At 37.0% G+C, this 17,510-nt stretch overlaps 1 protein-coding gene and 1 long non-coding RNA gene across 2 annotated transcripts in view; both read right to left on the bottom strand.

The window, feature by feature from the left end:
* The window catches only part of LOC137075085 (uncharacterized), a 36,786-nt gene that overhangs the window by 12,812 nt on the left and 6,464 nt on the right, over positions 1-17,510 (bottom strand). The window lies entirely within an intron of this gene.
* On the bottom strand, positions 5,350-16,916 carry LOC137075083 (polypeptide N-acetylgalactosaminyltransferase 5). The gene is made up of 12 exons (XM_067443276.1): positions 16,538-16,916; positions 16,403-16,437; positions 15,071-16,212; positions 14,805-14,971; positions 13,707-13,826; positions 13,377-13,512; positions 13,108-13,227; positions 10,547-10,664; positions 8,402-8,731; positions 8,154-8,234; positions 7,907-8,050; positions 5,350-6,452 (listed from the first exon to the last, which is right to left on the bottom strand). Exons 3-12 carry the CDS (start codon positions 16,132-16,134, stop codon positions 6,315-6,317), a joined length of 2,418 nt encoding a protein of 805 aa, XP_067299377.1. The 5' UTR covers positions 16,135-16,212; positions 16,403-16,437; positions 16,538-16,916; the 3' UTR covers positions 5,350-6,314.

The following is a 17,510-nucleotide window of genomic DNA, read 5'->3' as shown; positions in this document are numbered from 1 at the left end:
TTTTTGTATGAAATTTGTATGAAGGCGCTCAAGTGATAAAACGTCTTTAATAATCAGGCTTAAATATTATTATTATTATTATTATTATTATTATTATTATTATTATTATTATTATTATTATTATTATTATTGTTATATATAAGATGCATAATCTTTTAGTATTTTATTTTGACTTTATAGCTAAACTCAAACATATTTTTAGTTGTGATAGTATCTCAGTCCACATTACATTCACACTGTTTTTTGGAACCCAACTGAATAATAATATTAATAATAGTTTAAACTATAAAAATGAAGACAACTTTATAACTGTTAATTAACAAAACTATAATACAACTGTACTGTAAAATGTAAAATATTAGGTCTTATCGACAGCAGTGGCTCAGTGGTTCGGGGTTGTTTAGCGTGGTTGCAAGGCTAACACCACCGTAAGTGTATGAATGGGTGAATGTGAGGTAATAAAAAGCACTTTGGTGGCCATGGGCCTGTTGAAAGTGCTATACAAATGCAGTCCATTAACCGAATCCCATTTACGAAAATTTGTGTAAACGCTACACAAATGGCAAATCAAAATATTGGTTTAATTCAGCCATGTCTGAACCAGAAACTGATTCAGAATAAGTGGAAGAGTGAATTGTAGGGTCATCTTCAAATTGCTACAAGCATTGTCAAACACATAGCAGTAATAGATATAAGACGCAGTTTGATAATGCAGTCAAACAAAAGGCTAATCATTAGCTGTGTTTTTAACAATGTTGCTAATGTAACATTTGCCATCACAGTCTGCCTTCTAAAATAAGCATCCTTTCAACAACTTAGAAAGTCAGTGGAGAAAGGCACATTCATCATAACATCGTAATATAGTCAAGTCAAGTCACCTTTATTAATAGAGCTTTTATAATTATATAAATGACGGTTGTTTTAAACGTGCAGTATGCAACTTTTGGCCACTAGGGGTCACTCATTCAAAATAATAACAACTGACGTACTTTGGTGACGTCGGGAAAGTGCGTGGGCTCATGGGAGTTGTTGTCATTATTGCCACTGTCAACCAGCGAATCTGGCATCTCCAGCAGAAAACATGTTCACTGACAAGGTAATTGATTGTTATATTACATCTCTATTATTGTTAAGTTTAGTTACGGCTTTTCACTTTATGTAATGTCAATCTAATGAAATAGCAGCAAGCTACCGTTACTTAACAAACTTATCAGTAACGTTAGATAATGTGCGAGACAGAATGTTGAGCGGGCGGTCGCTGTGCCAACATACCTATAAGTTGGTAGGCTATGTTGACATATTAACCGCGCATCATAATTTGAGTTACTCAAATTATAGATATATTGACATGGCATCCGCGATTGTCGAACATTCTGTATATCAACTGTTCAATACGGAAATACATTTCAATTTAGTTTATCATTACCAACATAAAACAGTAAATGAGAGAACCAGCACCTGCAATACGTTGTTCATTGGAACACGCGCTGTGTCGCTCCCCACGTTCATCAATCATTCTAATAAACATTTATTTTGGAACTCGGAGATATATGAATAAGTAGATCATTATTAAATCAATATTATATGTAGCTAGTATTAACATATGATAAAAGTGACGGTCACCTTATATTAATTGACAAAGATAGTGGCATATTACCTTATGAAGCTAACGTTACTTTCTCCAGCTACATATAAAACCAATAATAGCTCGTCCATCTGCGTTTTACACATGACATCATCGTGTCACCAAATATACGGATAGAAATACTTTTGAATCAGTTTTTAAAAAAATAGCTCTTTCAGTCTCCAAAAACAGAGAATCCGCCTGTTTGAAAAGCCGATACAAAATGTATAACATTACGTATTCAGCTAAACGCGTCTCAATGTGGTCAAGATCGCTATGCAATATGCAAACATACAGCATGTTATGATTATATGATTATTATGTTAGCTGAATGGTTACTTAAATGACCTGTTTATTAAAACACAAGCGAGATCAGCATCTCTCTGCAGTCCGAGCTTGTCACGAAGATTTCGCCATCTTTCAAAGGCTTCTCCAAGGTTTACACGTCTCTTGCTTCTTCTACTGTCCCAAAATCTTCTCGGGTCATTTTTTTCACCCTTACGTTTGCGCTTTGTTGAGCTGACAAAACGTACAGGCAAAGAGTAGTCATGATCCATTATCATACAGACTTTTTTATACGGGGGTTCCCCTTATACTGTCTGTCAGTGTTCCTCTTTGAGTTTGGCGGTTCCGCCCATAGATATCTATGGTTCCGCCGAGTTCCGCAGGAAGCAAGACGCAAACGTGGATATGACGTGAAAGACTGGCGACATAACGGAAATAAAGACACGGTCCGTGTCTTCGAATTAAAATATTAATTTCTCTGGATTTAGAAGTTAATTAGAACTGTCGGGATAATGTAAACACACAACTTTAAAAAATATATAACATAGATATAGTGATCTTTTATATTTTTAATGCTGAAACATTACATATTGTGCCTTTAAAGCAGCTTCACAGTGTTAATAGGGAGTTAAAAGGGAAATAATGCAACTTGCAATTTGATTTTGCTGTACAGCCGCTCTGGAGAAAACAGTGATGTAATCCAGCTCATTTCAATTATTATATAGTGTACATGCGGGCAGATCAGTAATATAGTTAAAATTTAAGTGTCCCTGACCCCAACTGAACAAGGCAAAAGTCAAAGGCAAGGACAGTGGCAAGGAACCAAAATTCCTTTAGGACCAGAATGGAGAAAAAACCTTTGGAGAAACCAGGCTCAGTCGGGGTGCCAGTTCACCTCTGACCAGCGAACAAACAGTATATGATTAGGATTCTGGCAATATTACAGGTCAGAGGTCATATTAGATCAATATATATTCCTAAGATTATTTGAAAGATTGGAGTCGTCACACCAGACAGGTTTAATGAGGATGTTGTGCCGATGCAGCATTTAAAGGGGGAGTTTAATTGACACGCTCTCTGCAGACATTTAAGGGCTTCATCGGTCATGTCCAGACGCAGGTCTGGATACGGCCCGGATACGGCCGACTGCAGTAAACCTCGGGATAAACAGAGAGACTAACATTAGTGTGGATGCCACTCTTCTTATGATGCAACGAGTACATCAGGTGTTATGGGAAATGTTCCTTGTTCAGGCTGACCAAGTTAATTAAGCCTAAGAATCATTTAACTGATTTGAATAGTATAAATCAATAATGTCTATGCCATAGTAAAGAGACGTGTGAAGATGTGTGTAATTAGTCTAGTTTTAAAATAAAAGAGTGTGTCTGCTTCCCGAACAATGCTATGAAGACTGTTCCAGAGTTTAGGTGCTAAAAATGCAAAAGGATCGACCGCCTGCAATTGAGCTTGATATTCTAGGTATTATCAACTGGCTAGAGTTTTGAGACCGCAATAGATGTGAAGGAGTATAATGTGTTAAGAATTTGCTCAAGTACTGGGGAGCTAAACCATTTAGTACTTTGTAAGTAATAAGCAAGATTTTAAAATGTATGCTGTGTTATAGGGAGCCAGTAGCCTAGAAATCTATCCTAGCAGCAGGAAATCTAGCGAGTGTATTCTAGCAACTCTTAATACACTTCTCAGCTGTAAAAAAACAAATCTGGTCAGGCCAATCACATTGTGTATAGAGTCGGTGGGCGGGGCTTTAACATAATGACGGCCGAGTTGCGCTTGCGTGCTACTAGTAAACACAGAAGCTGGTGAACGGCGGTCTTTCAAATCAGCTTTGACCGCGACTCTCAAAGCTGATTCGAAAGACCACCAAGATTGGTATCAAAGAGCACACCTATGTTTCCAACTGACGTCGAGGATTTGACAGAGCAGCCATCAAGTGTTAAACAGTATTCTAGGTTACTACTTGTGGAGTTTTTTTAAATAATTTTGTTATACCCCCCCCCCATATTTTTAAATATCAGCTATGCAGCTATCTTCAGCAAAACTAACGCCATGACTACATTATCTAATGTAAATTACCTAATGATAGCATGGTAGCATGTCCAGGTTAAATAAACGTTGTCCTAGCACTGACCCCTTGAGGTACTTATGATCAGTGTGACATCTTGGCTTGGTTTCGTGTTTTTTTCTAGGCTTGGTTGTGTTTATGGGGCGCAGTATAACATGTCTTAATACTTCTTTTTTTTTTTTTAAATGTCGTATTTTTCTTAATTTCTTATTTGACCTTTATTCCACACCGCTGTCTCCACTGTTCTTTGAACGGCTCATTTGCTTCCTGCTTCTTATGAAGCCTATCATCCCTCCAAAACACGCAATGTCTTAGATTGTTTAGATGGCCAAATGTAGTTTCATGTATTTTAATTGGCTGAAGTGCCAAGCACAGGTTGTCAGTAAACACCACACCCCTTACCATTACGAGCAGAAGTCACATCTGCGGTGACTAGCAAGGGTTTATGATGTCAGCAACCCAGGAAGAAGCTTGTTGCAGTACAAAACGGCCGTTTTTGTAGGCAATAAACTGCTATAACTTAAAAAGACAATATCTCCGTTTGCATTGCACTTTCAGCGCTGTAACTTTGCAGATACTGTTTATGCTCAAGCAGCAACATTACACACTAACTAAAGTTTAAAAAGTGAAATCCCATGCAACCACCCCTTTAATTTAATGCTACAAACAGATAACGGTCAGATAAGTATGATTGAAACCATACCAATGCAATTCACCAATGGCAACATAATTATTGAGTCTATTCAAAAAAATGTTGTGGTCGATAGTATCGAATGCAGGGAAATAGATATAGATCGAGTGACACTAATACACAAATATCGGATGATAAATGTAAATCATTTGTCAGTTTTGGTCTACAGGCCTTGTGTTTGACATAAGATCCTGTTCAATGCAAAAAATGTTAGTCTTTAATGTTTTGTGTCAGTCTGGGCACTCAAGTAAATTCAACTAAAGTTCCAATTTAGGTTTGAGCATTTCATGTTTTGTATTTATTATCTTTGAATCAATTATGCAATGGCATGATGCATGTTTACTGGACTAATAATAAATTGCTACATTTGAACTACATCTAATCTGAGCAATTGTTCATTTGACAAATTAATATTGGTCTGTCTTTGCAATTTGCCCTCTGAAGACACACAAACATGAACAAACAATATTGACAATAACTTTTCAACTGCTAATGACCAAGACCTGCGAGTTATAAGTTTGGATAATCATTAATGTAAAAATAAATTATTTATAGCGATTTAATCAGAACTATGCCTAAATTACAATATCTTAAGTGTTATGCACAGTAGTCCGAAGAAAAAAATGCAGCATTTTTTTTTTTTGTTGTTGTTGCTTGTTTTAATGGAGGTAAAATTTAAGACTTTAGAAGACTTTAAGACCAATTAAAGAAAATTGAAGGAAGAAATTGAAAGGAACATAACATGTCAATATGTTCTCTAAATGTAAACATCTTAGCACACAAATTTCTCAGAAAACAAGACTTTATTTCTTAATTTTGCATTACAAGCAAATCTATCTTGATCTAAGGATGTTTTGATTTTGTACTGGAAAACAAAAATTCTGAGAAAGAACATTATTTTGCAGTGCATGCAATTTAATTTGGCAATTAAATTTAGGGCCCTATGAAATCTTTTTTATTTTTATTTGACAGTTTGTTCAGTTTATTCTTTGGAACACAAATTAAGAAAAGTTTAGACTGTCCCTCCATTGACAGTCTAAGCAGCTTACGCTTCAAAAAGTTCATAAAGAGATCATAAAACGAATCCATATGAATCAAGTGGTTTATTCAAAATTTTCTTTAGAGATTCGATTTTATGATGAACGAAGGTCTTGACGAGGTTTTGAACGGTTTTGAGTGACATTAGGGTGACATCTTTTCATCCAAAATTTGTGTGACACAAAAATTCTGTGACATTCTGCATTATAAAATGACATTTTTATTAATGGATTCTGCAATTTCATCCACGTTTTCTGCATCAGATTTCATAATATCCTAATTTAATTTTTTTAAAGACCTGTGAAAACCCATTGTACTGTATCATTTGCTATCAATACCCAAAAGTATTTTTCAAAAAACCTTAAAATATTAATAATCTGAATTGCCCAATAGAGAGACCCGAATCCTTAATTTCATACCCAAACATTTATGAGTAAGAAAAAAAAAAAAGTACATCTGAATGGACCAAAACTTTTTCCATATAAAAAAAAAAAACAAAAAACAAAAAAGAAAACCAAAAACAAACAATAATAGACAAAAATCAATGGACAGGAGAAAGTTGTGATGGAGACTATGTGATATTCTGGAGCATCTCACTGAGCATAGTAGTGTGTGAACTGCCATTTCTGAAAAGTATTGATGGGATCACAGTTCTTAAGGTAGATGCCAGCTTCAACTCCAGCTTCCAGACAGATGGGTTGGGAATTGCCTTCTATCATCACATGCTCCGTCTAGACATCAATATAGAAGTAGACTTTAGTCAAACAATGATTAAACACTTGAACTAAGCACACTTAAATCTTGAGCTATGTTCACAAGAGTACATATAATGCAGATACTGACAGGATCAAAACCTGTCAAGCTAAATAAATTTTATTTAGCTTGATCCTGTCAAGCTAAATAAAACTAAAAAACAAAACCCTTTTTTGTTGTTGCTGAGCTTGACAGGATCGGTTTTGATAAAGTAAAGTGCATTATTTTCCAAGTGTTTTGAAGCCATTACATTTCTTTATTTGATTGAACAGACAGCACATTATGTTGTTAAATTAAAGTTCACGGAAACTCTACCCTTCGAAGCAGCTGTCAAATGTCATTCTCCATTCAGCATATTCAAACAGTGCCACAAACATTTACTACTGTCAGCACAGTAAAACTCTCTCCAAGATGTTCCAATGTTTCCATTATTATGCATAATCTAAACATAAAGGTCAGGGCTTTTGGTTAAAATGACTATATTTTGCTGGAGTTTATTGGTTATTCTGAATGGTGTGGTGAGGACTGCATACAATTCATCCTTTACACAGTAATTGTAAATTGAGTAGATAAAACTCAATGAAAAAGATTTTGTAAACAGATACTGTTAGTGTTGCACACTCACAATATAACATATACCTGGGACATATACCTGGGTTGTTTTACGCACATGATCAGTGCTGTTGTGCAGTTCTGTATTAGAGCTTTTCAAACTATGATCATTTTATGCAATGATAAAAAAAAAAAAAAAAAAAAAAAAAAAAGCCTATGTATTTTAATTATCACAAAATAACATTTTGAACAATATTGTAACCAAAAAGTTGTTTTTTTGGGGTAATATTTCGAATTAATATTAATAAAAGTAGCAGTAATAAAACTGGAAAAATCACAAATTTTGGCTCCCCCATGGACGGGTGGCGCCCCTAGCATTTGCCTATTCCGTGGGCTGGTCCTGAACATTTGACATGTCTCTGGGGTAGCTCTGGCCTAGTTGAGAAGACAACACTGGCAGAGAAAGACACAGGCTCACAGAGAGGGAAAATATAAAGAATACACATATGGGATTGACACAAGTATCACTACATATATGGGCACCTTAGCACAGGTTCCACAAATGCATACAATTTAGGAACCTGAGCCAGTTTGTATGCCTATGAAAGATGATCAAGCCAATCAGAGTAGGTATGGAGTGGAGCAAAACGTCCAGGTGGACATAAGTGTGAAAGCTCACTACAGAACTATTGGAGGACAGACTTAAATAAAATAAAAAACTGCTGGATTGACAAAGAAAACACTGCTGAGTCTCAAGTAAAAAGAAGCGCGTCTGTGACCACAGTGATGTACTCAAGGCTAGTGATGTATGGTGAATAAGTCACTGCTGAAGGGTATCAATAGCACTATACCTGGAGGTTGTATTTTGCCCAGGACTTACCAAAACTTTACCAGACTTGTGCATCCAGCGGAGTTGTGGCTTATTGTTGTCACATGGTTCCATGATAATCTTTGTTTCCTGAAAAGCCAAACAGGAAGTTTTCTGTCGAAGCATCCTTAACCAAGTGTAGCTAAATTGTTGACTCTGTGAGGTATGAGAAAGCATAAATAAGCAGTGCTTTTATGATGAAAGCTTTATACAGCAAAATAGAAAATCCATGTGAATAATAAATCTGAATTTGATTTACCTTATTTGTGAGATCACATTTATCAAATAAAAATATGCCATTTTGAAATACCAAACATTTTCTGGCTCCAACATTGAAAATCTAAAAAAAAGTCAGGAAAATGTCTAAACAGAAAACAATGGCAACTTAACAAACAATAAAATAAGATTGTTTCTAAGATTAGAGACAGAAGGTCTAGACATATTCAACAAATAATATATACTATATCCTATACTATTATAAATATAGTTTATGTATTTTCAACCTACCACTCCTTCAGCTTTGACCAGAGGGGCTTCCAGGTCTGGGTAGACATTCTCCAAGTACCATTTAAAGCTTTTACACTTGAGTTTTTCTCTCAGCTGAATCTGTTCTGTCAGATTTCCTATATCAGTCACACTTTTGTCCAGCAAGTGGTGGTAGCCATGGCCATAAAAGAGCTCTTTATATTCATCCAGCCACACCTCTACAACCCTGGCCAAATTTCTCTCGACTGTCTTCACACGGTCTTTAGGGAACTTGTAAGGATTATCACCACGGAAGATGTGGCCAACACGTGAGCATGGGATGATTTCAATCTCGCCACCACACATCCAGATCTACAACACAAATCAGTTTAAAGGTGTCATGGCTTTAAAAAAAAAATTATACTGCTGTCTGAGGTCAACTAATGACGTTCGTGTGGTTTTTACATTCAAAAACATCAAACACAATGATTTATTTCTCATCTACCCGTGACTGATTGGACTATTATTTTTGTATTACATAGCTCGCACAATCGATCGATATAAGCGTGAACTGCGCGCACACACATACACATGCACGAGCACTAGGGCTGTAACGATACACCAAACCCACGATTCGGTTCGTATCACGATTTTTGACCCACGGTACGATACAAACCTCGATATGGGGGGGACAAAACAGTTTTATTCTCTACAGTATTCTGTAGCCTATTTTGCCGTCAATACCATATATCTGTATGGTCAATAGGCTACTGCCGACGTTTTCTTTGCGGTACCAATAGGCAATATATATTTAACATGAAGTATAGGGCCTCCTGTACATCAATACCAACAGAAGCGCTGCGTCAGACATGCTTCTGGTGTGCAAAGAAAGAGAAAACACCATGCAGCCGCCCCGCGGATGACACGCAACAGAAACGCCACGCTCACACCACGTTGCCGGCCGGTTGGGGAAGCTTCTTGAAACACTTACGGCAAATTGTGTGGGTCTTGTCAACTACACGATTGCCATCCTTGTTCTCCACTGGGTAGCTGAAATGTTGCCGTAATGCTGACTTAAAAGTTGGACCTGGACAGGAAGGATAATTCTGGGAGTTGGAAGGGGTGTGTCGCGATTCTGCCTTCTCACATCGCGATACAGGTTCGTGGACCTGCGTATTGCGATTTTCGATTTCATATCACATATCGTTACAGCCCTAACGAGCACGCCCTTCAAATGTCACGTTAAGAGAGAGAAAATAGCAGAACAAGAAAGGAATATTATAAAATTCATCGACCTGCCGACGGGCTTCCGTTTTGGAAGCTTTGCGAGCCCTGGCCCATACATGTCTGAGTCCAGCGTGCTAAAGGAATGTTCTATTAGATACGTACACATAATCAAAACGATCTATAACAATGTAATACTATTACATATAAAAAACAAGTTTTACTCACATAAGTGTGTTGCCCCATTTCTCCTGTCGGATCCAATATAGAAGAATAGCATTGTGAGATTTGTTTACAAACGATCCCGCGGTGAAATTAAGTGAACAGAACACCACTGTCTTCCCAAAGTCAGCTGGAACTTCAATAAAAATAAAGTTCAACCACACATTCCTAATATTAGGATCCGAAGGAAGCTACTGTGTTCTTCCACAACCAGGAATAGCGCAATATCTTGCTATATTCTTCAGCATGAGAATTGCTGCTGGCTAGAGTGATCCGATGAGTTGGTGGGCGGGGCATTACACATGCTTATTATTCTGTAGAGGCGATGTTTCATTAGTCAATGACGTCAAGATGCTAACACGATCGTTTTCTGGGCCTGGTGTCTATAAAAGCTTTTCTTTGACTAACAAGGACGTTTTCAGCTCTGAAACTTAGAGGATGATCTTATATTACCATGAACTTTCATATATCAAAAGCTCAAGGGAAAGTTTATTTCTCAATTCATCACCCTTTAAAACCACCAAGTCAGTCTTAGCTGTATTTCTGTTATTCATCAAAAGTCCATGCAGATATGTCTACAAGACTGCTCAACAATTTAAGTCTGCATGCAAAGAAAAAAAAACAGCCATAAATGCCATACAATAAACTACTTTATCCACAAAAAGTTACAATTTAAATCTTTAAACCTTTCTCTAACCAAGTCTCTAAGCTAATTCAGCTAATAAGACTTCGCTAATGTACCTTGAAAGAGATTTCCATGTTTTCCCCACCCCAGACATCCAGGCCTGGGTCGTATGTCCCCAGCTCATAGAAATAGCTCTTATCTATAGAGAAAAGACCCCCTGCCATAACAGGACACCTGTGCAAGAATAAAAACACACCACATATTATAACTAGCCACAAATAATATATATATATATATATATATATATATATATATATATATATATATATATATATATATATATATATATATATATATATATAAATTATACACTCCTGAACAAAATCTTAAGACCAGGGGATTCATTGCAAGTTTTACTCATTTCGCACTTGTGGATCATAACCGGGTTGTAAGTGCTGCTTCAAAATGCCAAAAGAAGAAACAGGAGCAAGAGACAAAAAATAGAGAGTAGGCAATTTATTGAAAACTGCATTAAAACTCAAACAGGCTGTTCATCAGCTGACCAAAAGTTTAAGACCATAGCCCAAAATAAACGCACAACAGTACTAAACGTGTCAAAAAAGGACTCAGTAGTGAGTAGCCCCACCGTTCTTGTTGATCACTTCAAAAACTCGTTTCGGCATGCTCGATGCGACTGTTTACAGGAGGCTGGTGGGAACCATGTGGTGAAGATGGTTTCACGAATGGCATCCACGGTCTGGAACTGACGTCCATTTTTGTAAACTTCCCTTCCCCAAATGTTCCCAATGGGATTTAGATTAGGGGAACACGCAGGATGGTCCAAAAAAGCAATGTTATTCTCCTGGAAGAAGTCCTTCGTTAGGCAGGCTTTGTGAATTGCAGCGTTGTCCTGTTGAAAGACCCAGTCATTACCACACAGACAGAGGCCGGTCAAGAGGGATGCCCGCCGCAACAGATCCACATAGCCAGTCGCCGCTTGACGCCCCTGCACAACCTGAAGCTCCATTTTCCCACTGAAGGAAAAAGCACCCCAGATCATGATGGTGCCTCCTCCACTGTGCCATGAAGAAAACATGGGATCTCCTTGTCATGCCAGTAACGTTGGAAGCCATCAGGACCATCCAGGTTAAGTTTTTTCCCGTCAGAGAATAAAACTTTCTTCCACTTTTCAATGTCCCATGTTTGGTACTCCCTTGCAAATTCTAAACGGGCAAGTTTGTGTCATGGGAGGAGACGTGGTCTTTGTAGACGTTTTTTGTTCTTGAAGCCCTTCTCTAGCAGATGACATCTTATGGTTATTGGGCTGCAGTCAGCATCAGTAAGGGGTTGATTTGCCTTAATTTGGGTTGAGGATCAACCTGTGTCTTCACGGACAACCCGTCGGATCCTGCGGCTCAGTGCAGGTGAAATATTTTTGGGTCTACCACTTGACTTTTTTGTCCCATAACTCTCAGGATTTTTTAAGAAATGTAAAATGACTTCTTACTGCGTCCAACCTCAGCAGCGTTGGCGCGTTGCGAAAGGACTTGCTTGTGCAGCTCAACAATCCTGCCACGTTCAAAGAGAGAAAGCCTTTTTGCCTTTGCCATCAGGAGATCTTGACAGTATGACTGCTTGAAGGACAATGCCATGAAAGCCATATTTTTGTGCAGATTTGACCTTTTTATGGCTATGGTCTTAAACTTCTGATCAGCTGATGAGTGGCCTGTTTAAGTTTAAATGCAGTTTTCAACCTACTCCTACTCTCTATTTTTTGTCTCTTATTCCTGTTTCTTCTTTTGGCATTTTGAAGCAGCACTTACAACCTGGTTATGATCCACAACTGCGAAATGTGTAAAACTTGCAATGCATCCCCTGGTCTTAAGATTTTGTTCAGGAGTGTGTGTGTGTGTGTGTGTGTGTGTGTGTGTATATATATATATATATATATATATATATATATATATATATATATATATATACACACACCAAGGAACAAGAACAAATTAATCTTGATAATGTAGATAACTTTCATAGAAAGGTATGCAATGGATTACAATAATTTAATCAGTTGTCAGCTGTTAAATTTAAGTACAGAATTAGAGATAATAACAATTTAGTCAACCAATTCCAAGCAACGCTTAATTTTGTTCAATCTGTGGTGTAAAAGGTTGCATTAACAATTAAAGAACAAACACTTAAGTAAAACATGATCAGATCAAAGTGTCTGAATAATTTTCGTCCCAAATATTTATCAATTTTACTGGTATGAATAATTTGTGGGTATAATGTGTCACAGTTTACTTTATTTTGCAATCCTCACTTGAACTAAAATTATAGAATTATAGAAAATTAACTATAGTGTCCTGCACCCACTAGAAAAAAACATATATCTGGTGTCTGAATAATTAATGGTTTGACTGTATATAATCTATGAGAACTCAAAGATTCTCTTATCCTCTGGCTCTCTCTGGTGGACAAGATTAGTATTACATTAGTGTTCACTCAATGTCCTGTTGTCCATTCATATATATATATATATATATATATATATATATATATATATATATATATATATATATATATATATATATATATATATATATATATATATATATATATATATATATATATATATATATATATATATATATATATATATATATTTTGATGTTACCTGATGGGGTCTGAATCCTTGACCTGGTTCTTTCTAATATATTCCTCAGGTAAAGGACTCCAGCCAAACACCAGTGGCCATCTGAAAATGCCTCTTTGGAAGTTATCAACAAGCATGTAACTGCAACAAAACAAACAAACAAATATATGTTTTGTCCATGAATTTTAACAATTTTAACACTGCAGCAATGCATGAGAACATGTACTATGTTAAACAAAGGTTTTCTTTAAAGTGGCTTGTAATTTGCATGACTGAATAAACTTCATTACCTCATGTCCTTGTCACTGATGACCTCAATAACAGGGCAGACCACTTTTTTGCGGTCCAGGTAAACTCTTTCTAACAGTGGCTCCAGCCACCCCACATTACATTCAATGTGAGAGTCCAGGAAAGTCAACACTTCACCTGCAGATGAAACAACCATTACAGCCAAACACAATACAAACAGCATTCATTGTTTATAGCAGAGATACCAGCCATGTTGCCTAAACGATTAAATTAAGCACAAATCCAAGGACAGTCCCTAGGCATATTGCTACTGTATGGATTGAAGCCTTCTTAGTAAAATTAATTGAATGCAAGCAGAATTGACTCTGTACCTGCAGCAGCATTGGCCCCTGCAATCCGGGCTCTGATGAGGCCTTGTCTTTCTTTCAGACGGATAATTCTTACTTTAGTGAATTGAGACATATAAACATCCAACTGATCCTTCAGGTAATCTGGAACACAAACAAAATCCCTTAATGAAAAACAAAACCAAAGAAAAGTGAGGACTAACATACCTTAAATAGCTTTTTCAATTAGAAGTACTTTTTCTGTCTTTTTATGGCAAATTCTTGATGCAAGCAAACATGCTTTCAGTAAGAATATAACATAATAGTCAGAATAAGTCTTTCTTTAACTTTTTCTTCATTGATTAAATCCATGTTTGATTTGATTGGAATTCTTATTCCAAGAATTGTGATGTTTTGTCATAGATTAGCATAGTTTAATACATTTCACTTTTTTCAAGACTTCAAATAGTTATTAATAATAATAATAGTAATAATTATAATAATTTGTTGCATTTATATAGGGCTTTTTCTGGGTCCTCAAAGCACTTTACTTTACTTTATTGTAAAGCTGTAAAAATACTTTATAAAATACTCACTTATAAAATACTTATAAAATGCCCACCACACACCAGCAGATTGGTGGAAAGGAGACTGAGTTATTAAGCCAATAAGGACACGGGGATGATTAGGGCGCCATGATGGACAGAGGTCAATGGGCAAATTTGGCCAGGATGCTGGGGTTACACCTCTACTCGTTTTCCAAAGGACTGCGCTCTTTGACACTATAGCTTCCCTATCACTACTGGGGCGTTAGGACCCACACAGATCAAGGGGTGAGCACCCCCTACTGGTAACACCTCTACCAGCAGCAATCTAGTTTTCCCAGTTGGTCTCCCATCCAGGTACTGACCAAGCTCAGCCCTGCTTAAATTTCGGGAACTGGGAAACCAGTTTTGGGCTACAAGGTGATATGGCTGCTGGCATTCCTGATTGAAAATGAACATGGACCAAAATGGACATTGATAGTATGTGTGAGGTCTAAAGCTTTTAACTATTAGATATAAACCCTGTCACTGAGCTCAGATGATTCAAATTATTTATTTAAAAATGCAAGTAAACCAGCACATAATTGCTCCCTCAGACCTTTGGTGCTGCAGTCATCCACCAGAATGATCTCTTTAAGCAGGTGTGGAGGAGACCTGTTAAGCACACTGTGCACCGACCGCAGCAGAGTAGACCAAACCTCATCCACAAAGCAGAAGATCACGCTGGTATTGGGCAGGTCATCATGAACAAGATTTTCTGAACATCTAAACAAATACATGGTATGGAGGTGTTAGAAAATGCTATGTTCTTGCCATAACATAACATTTGTAGTGACCTGCCCAAATACAATGGTTCAAACTCACGTTCGTGGCCTGGTGTCTGGAATGGCTCTGTCTATTGGTATCTGTTCACTCAGGAATACATTAAAATATCCTTCACTCCAACGTCTTCGACTCTCCTGTTCTTTATCTCTGGGAACTCTTGCAGGCTGTCCAAACTGTCCCATGGCTTGCAGATCTCTGGGCATGTATGTAACATCTAGGGCCATAACCTTATGAAGCCCACCTGACTTCCTCATCCGCACACTAGTAGAGTGCAGTACCTCTTCTGCCGTTTTTTTAGTAGGCCTTATATATGGTTTTGTTTTGTTGAAAGTATTGACATGTTTCTCTCTATTGTCAATAATATTTTTTGGCTTATCAGTCTCTGCTGGTTTAAGAAAATCATTACTCGTGTTCTTTTGTAAACTTGCATCTACATGTACTTCTTTAAGCGATATACGAGTGTCATTGGTATGATGTACTTTCTCCAATGGGTTTTCTTTGAGTGCACGGGGAAACGTTTTCTCCTGGACAGCAGGCAGTGTTTTAGTAAGTAAGTGTGCTTTAACATCTAGATTTGCTTCTGACTGCCCATTAACAGCAGCATCAACCTTCATTTCACTCATTTTTGCAGGTATACTATTCATATAGCCATTAATAACAGTTGTCGTCTCATTTTTTTTTGAAGGGATGCTAATTGTTCCTTTCACAGTTAATTTCACAGTTAGATTCACTTTGTTTTGATTAATAACCTCCTTTTGCTCCACAAAAGCCTTGTCAACCATGAAAATTGAAGCTTGGGTTTCCATCCTAAACTTTGGCCACTTTCTGTAAACCTCATCAACTTTCTTTTCAAACCTGTGGCGGTTTTTAATAAACTCCCTCCTATCTTGGTTTACTTTTTGCAATGGATGTTTGAAAACATCATCTACATTGCCTTCCTTCCTTCCCTGTTTTAGTGCAATCTCTCTCTCTTTGAGATCCTTATTCACATCACTAAAGGATATCCGCAGTGCTGCGATATCAAAGAGGAGCCAGATTACAGATGCGATAAACACAAACGCCAGGACCCTCCCACTGCCTCTGAAATACTTCCTAAACTTCATTTTTAATGTTCATACTTTAGAAAGAGACTGCCGCCACATTAAACGGACGTGACTACCTTGAATATCCACGAGTCACAACTAAACAAGAAACAAAATATATGACAAAAGAGATGATTAGTGTTAGGTATGCGGGCCAAGAAATAGTAAACAAACTTAACGCAGCAAATAAGCAGAAAAAGTTAGCAGAATTGAAACAACTCTGTCGCTATGGTTACAGGCGTTTATCAAGCTATCGCGATAATAGAAACGGGATTTGATTGTGGTTTACCTGGCCATACAGACGATGTTCATTCCATTTTGTGACTGGTGGTGTAAACAGACAATTTAAGAGTACCAAACATGTTAGTAAATGTTGTAATTGCCAGACAATAAGTGTGAGAACGTAGCAATAGAGGGGCCCTACTTCAGTAAACGTCCAGACAGCGTGGCAACATTTCTGCAGTAGGCTACGACGTAAAACCTGTTGTCCTGGCAAACTTCCGCAGGTTTGCACTTAAAGGCATATTAGATCCACGATAAATCCATATCCCGTTTCAAAGAACGCTGAAATAGTCGCGTGAAACTTCCTAGTGAGATCGACGTCGAAAAGTTTGTCATCACACACGTGCTGCTCCACTCTTCTCAAATTAATGTTTTCATTTAGATATTCTTAAAGGTTCAATTCGACAATTATCTGGTGCCACTTCTACACATACACGTTAAAGTGTTCCACTTTGTTAAGGACATCCTCCTGTAAGCCCGTAGTTCCTGCTGGCGTCCTGCACATCAGACCTGCCCTATTTTACACGTAGGCTAAACACACTAAATATGTGACGACGTGTCAATATTTAGAGCGATATTTGGACGCCTTTAGAAAATAAACCCTGTTTAGGGTGTGGTTTGAGTAAGACATATATTACGGCATGTTAGTCAATACATTCGTTTAAAATGTCTATATAAAAAAAATAACACTAGTGGAGTTTTGGACTACGACGGCAATAAGCTTAAGGTCATTACATTACCATAAGTATATGGTAATGTAATGACCAACAACGTAATTTAAAATAGCAAAAACGTAATTATTATCTTATTTTTTTAAATGATTTGTCTATATTTGTATTAGGCTATTTAAACCAACTTAATAAGAATGCTTTTAGTAGCCTACTTCCACTCATCCATTTAAAATAAATAAATAGCCTACAAGTTTTTTTTTTAAATGCCTACATGAGTCATTCTCAGTTTCTTATTTAGATGTTTGTGTAAAAAACAAATTTCAAGCATTAGTCTCTCTGAAAGATTGTGAAAGATTTAAAAGCTGTTGATCAAGTCTGGTCTAGTCTGTTTTTTTTTTTTTTTTTTTTTTTTTTTTTTTTTTTTGCAAAAGACAATACCTGAAA

This window comes from Pseudorasbora parva, chromosome 5 (assembly GCF_024679245.1).
Source record: "Pseudorasbora parva isolate DD20220531a chromosome 5, ASM2467924v1, whole genome shotgun sequence".
Taxonomy (NCBI): Eukaryota; Metazoa; Chordata; class Actinopteri; order Cypriniformes; family Gobionidae; genus Pseudorasbora; species Pseudorasbora parva.
Note: the sequence above shows the minus strand (reverse complement) of the source record. Positions and strands in the feature narration are given on the sequence as shown.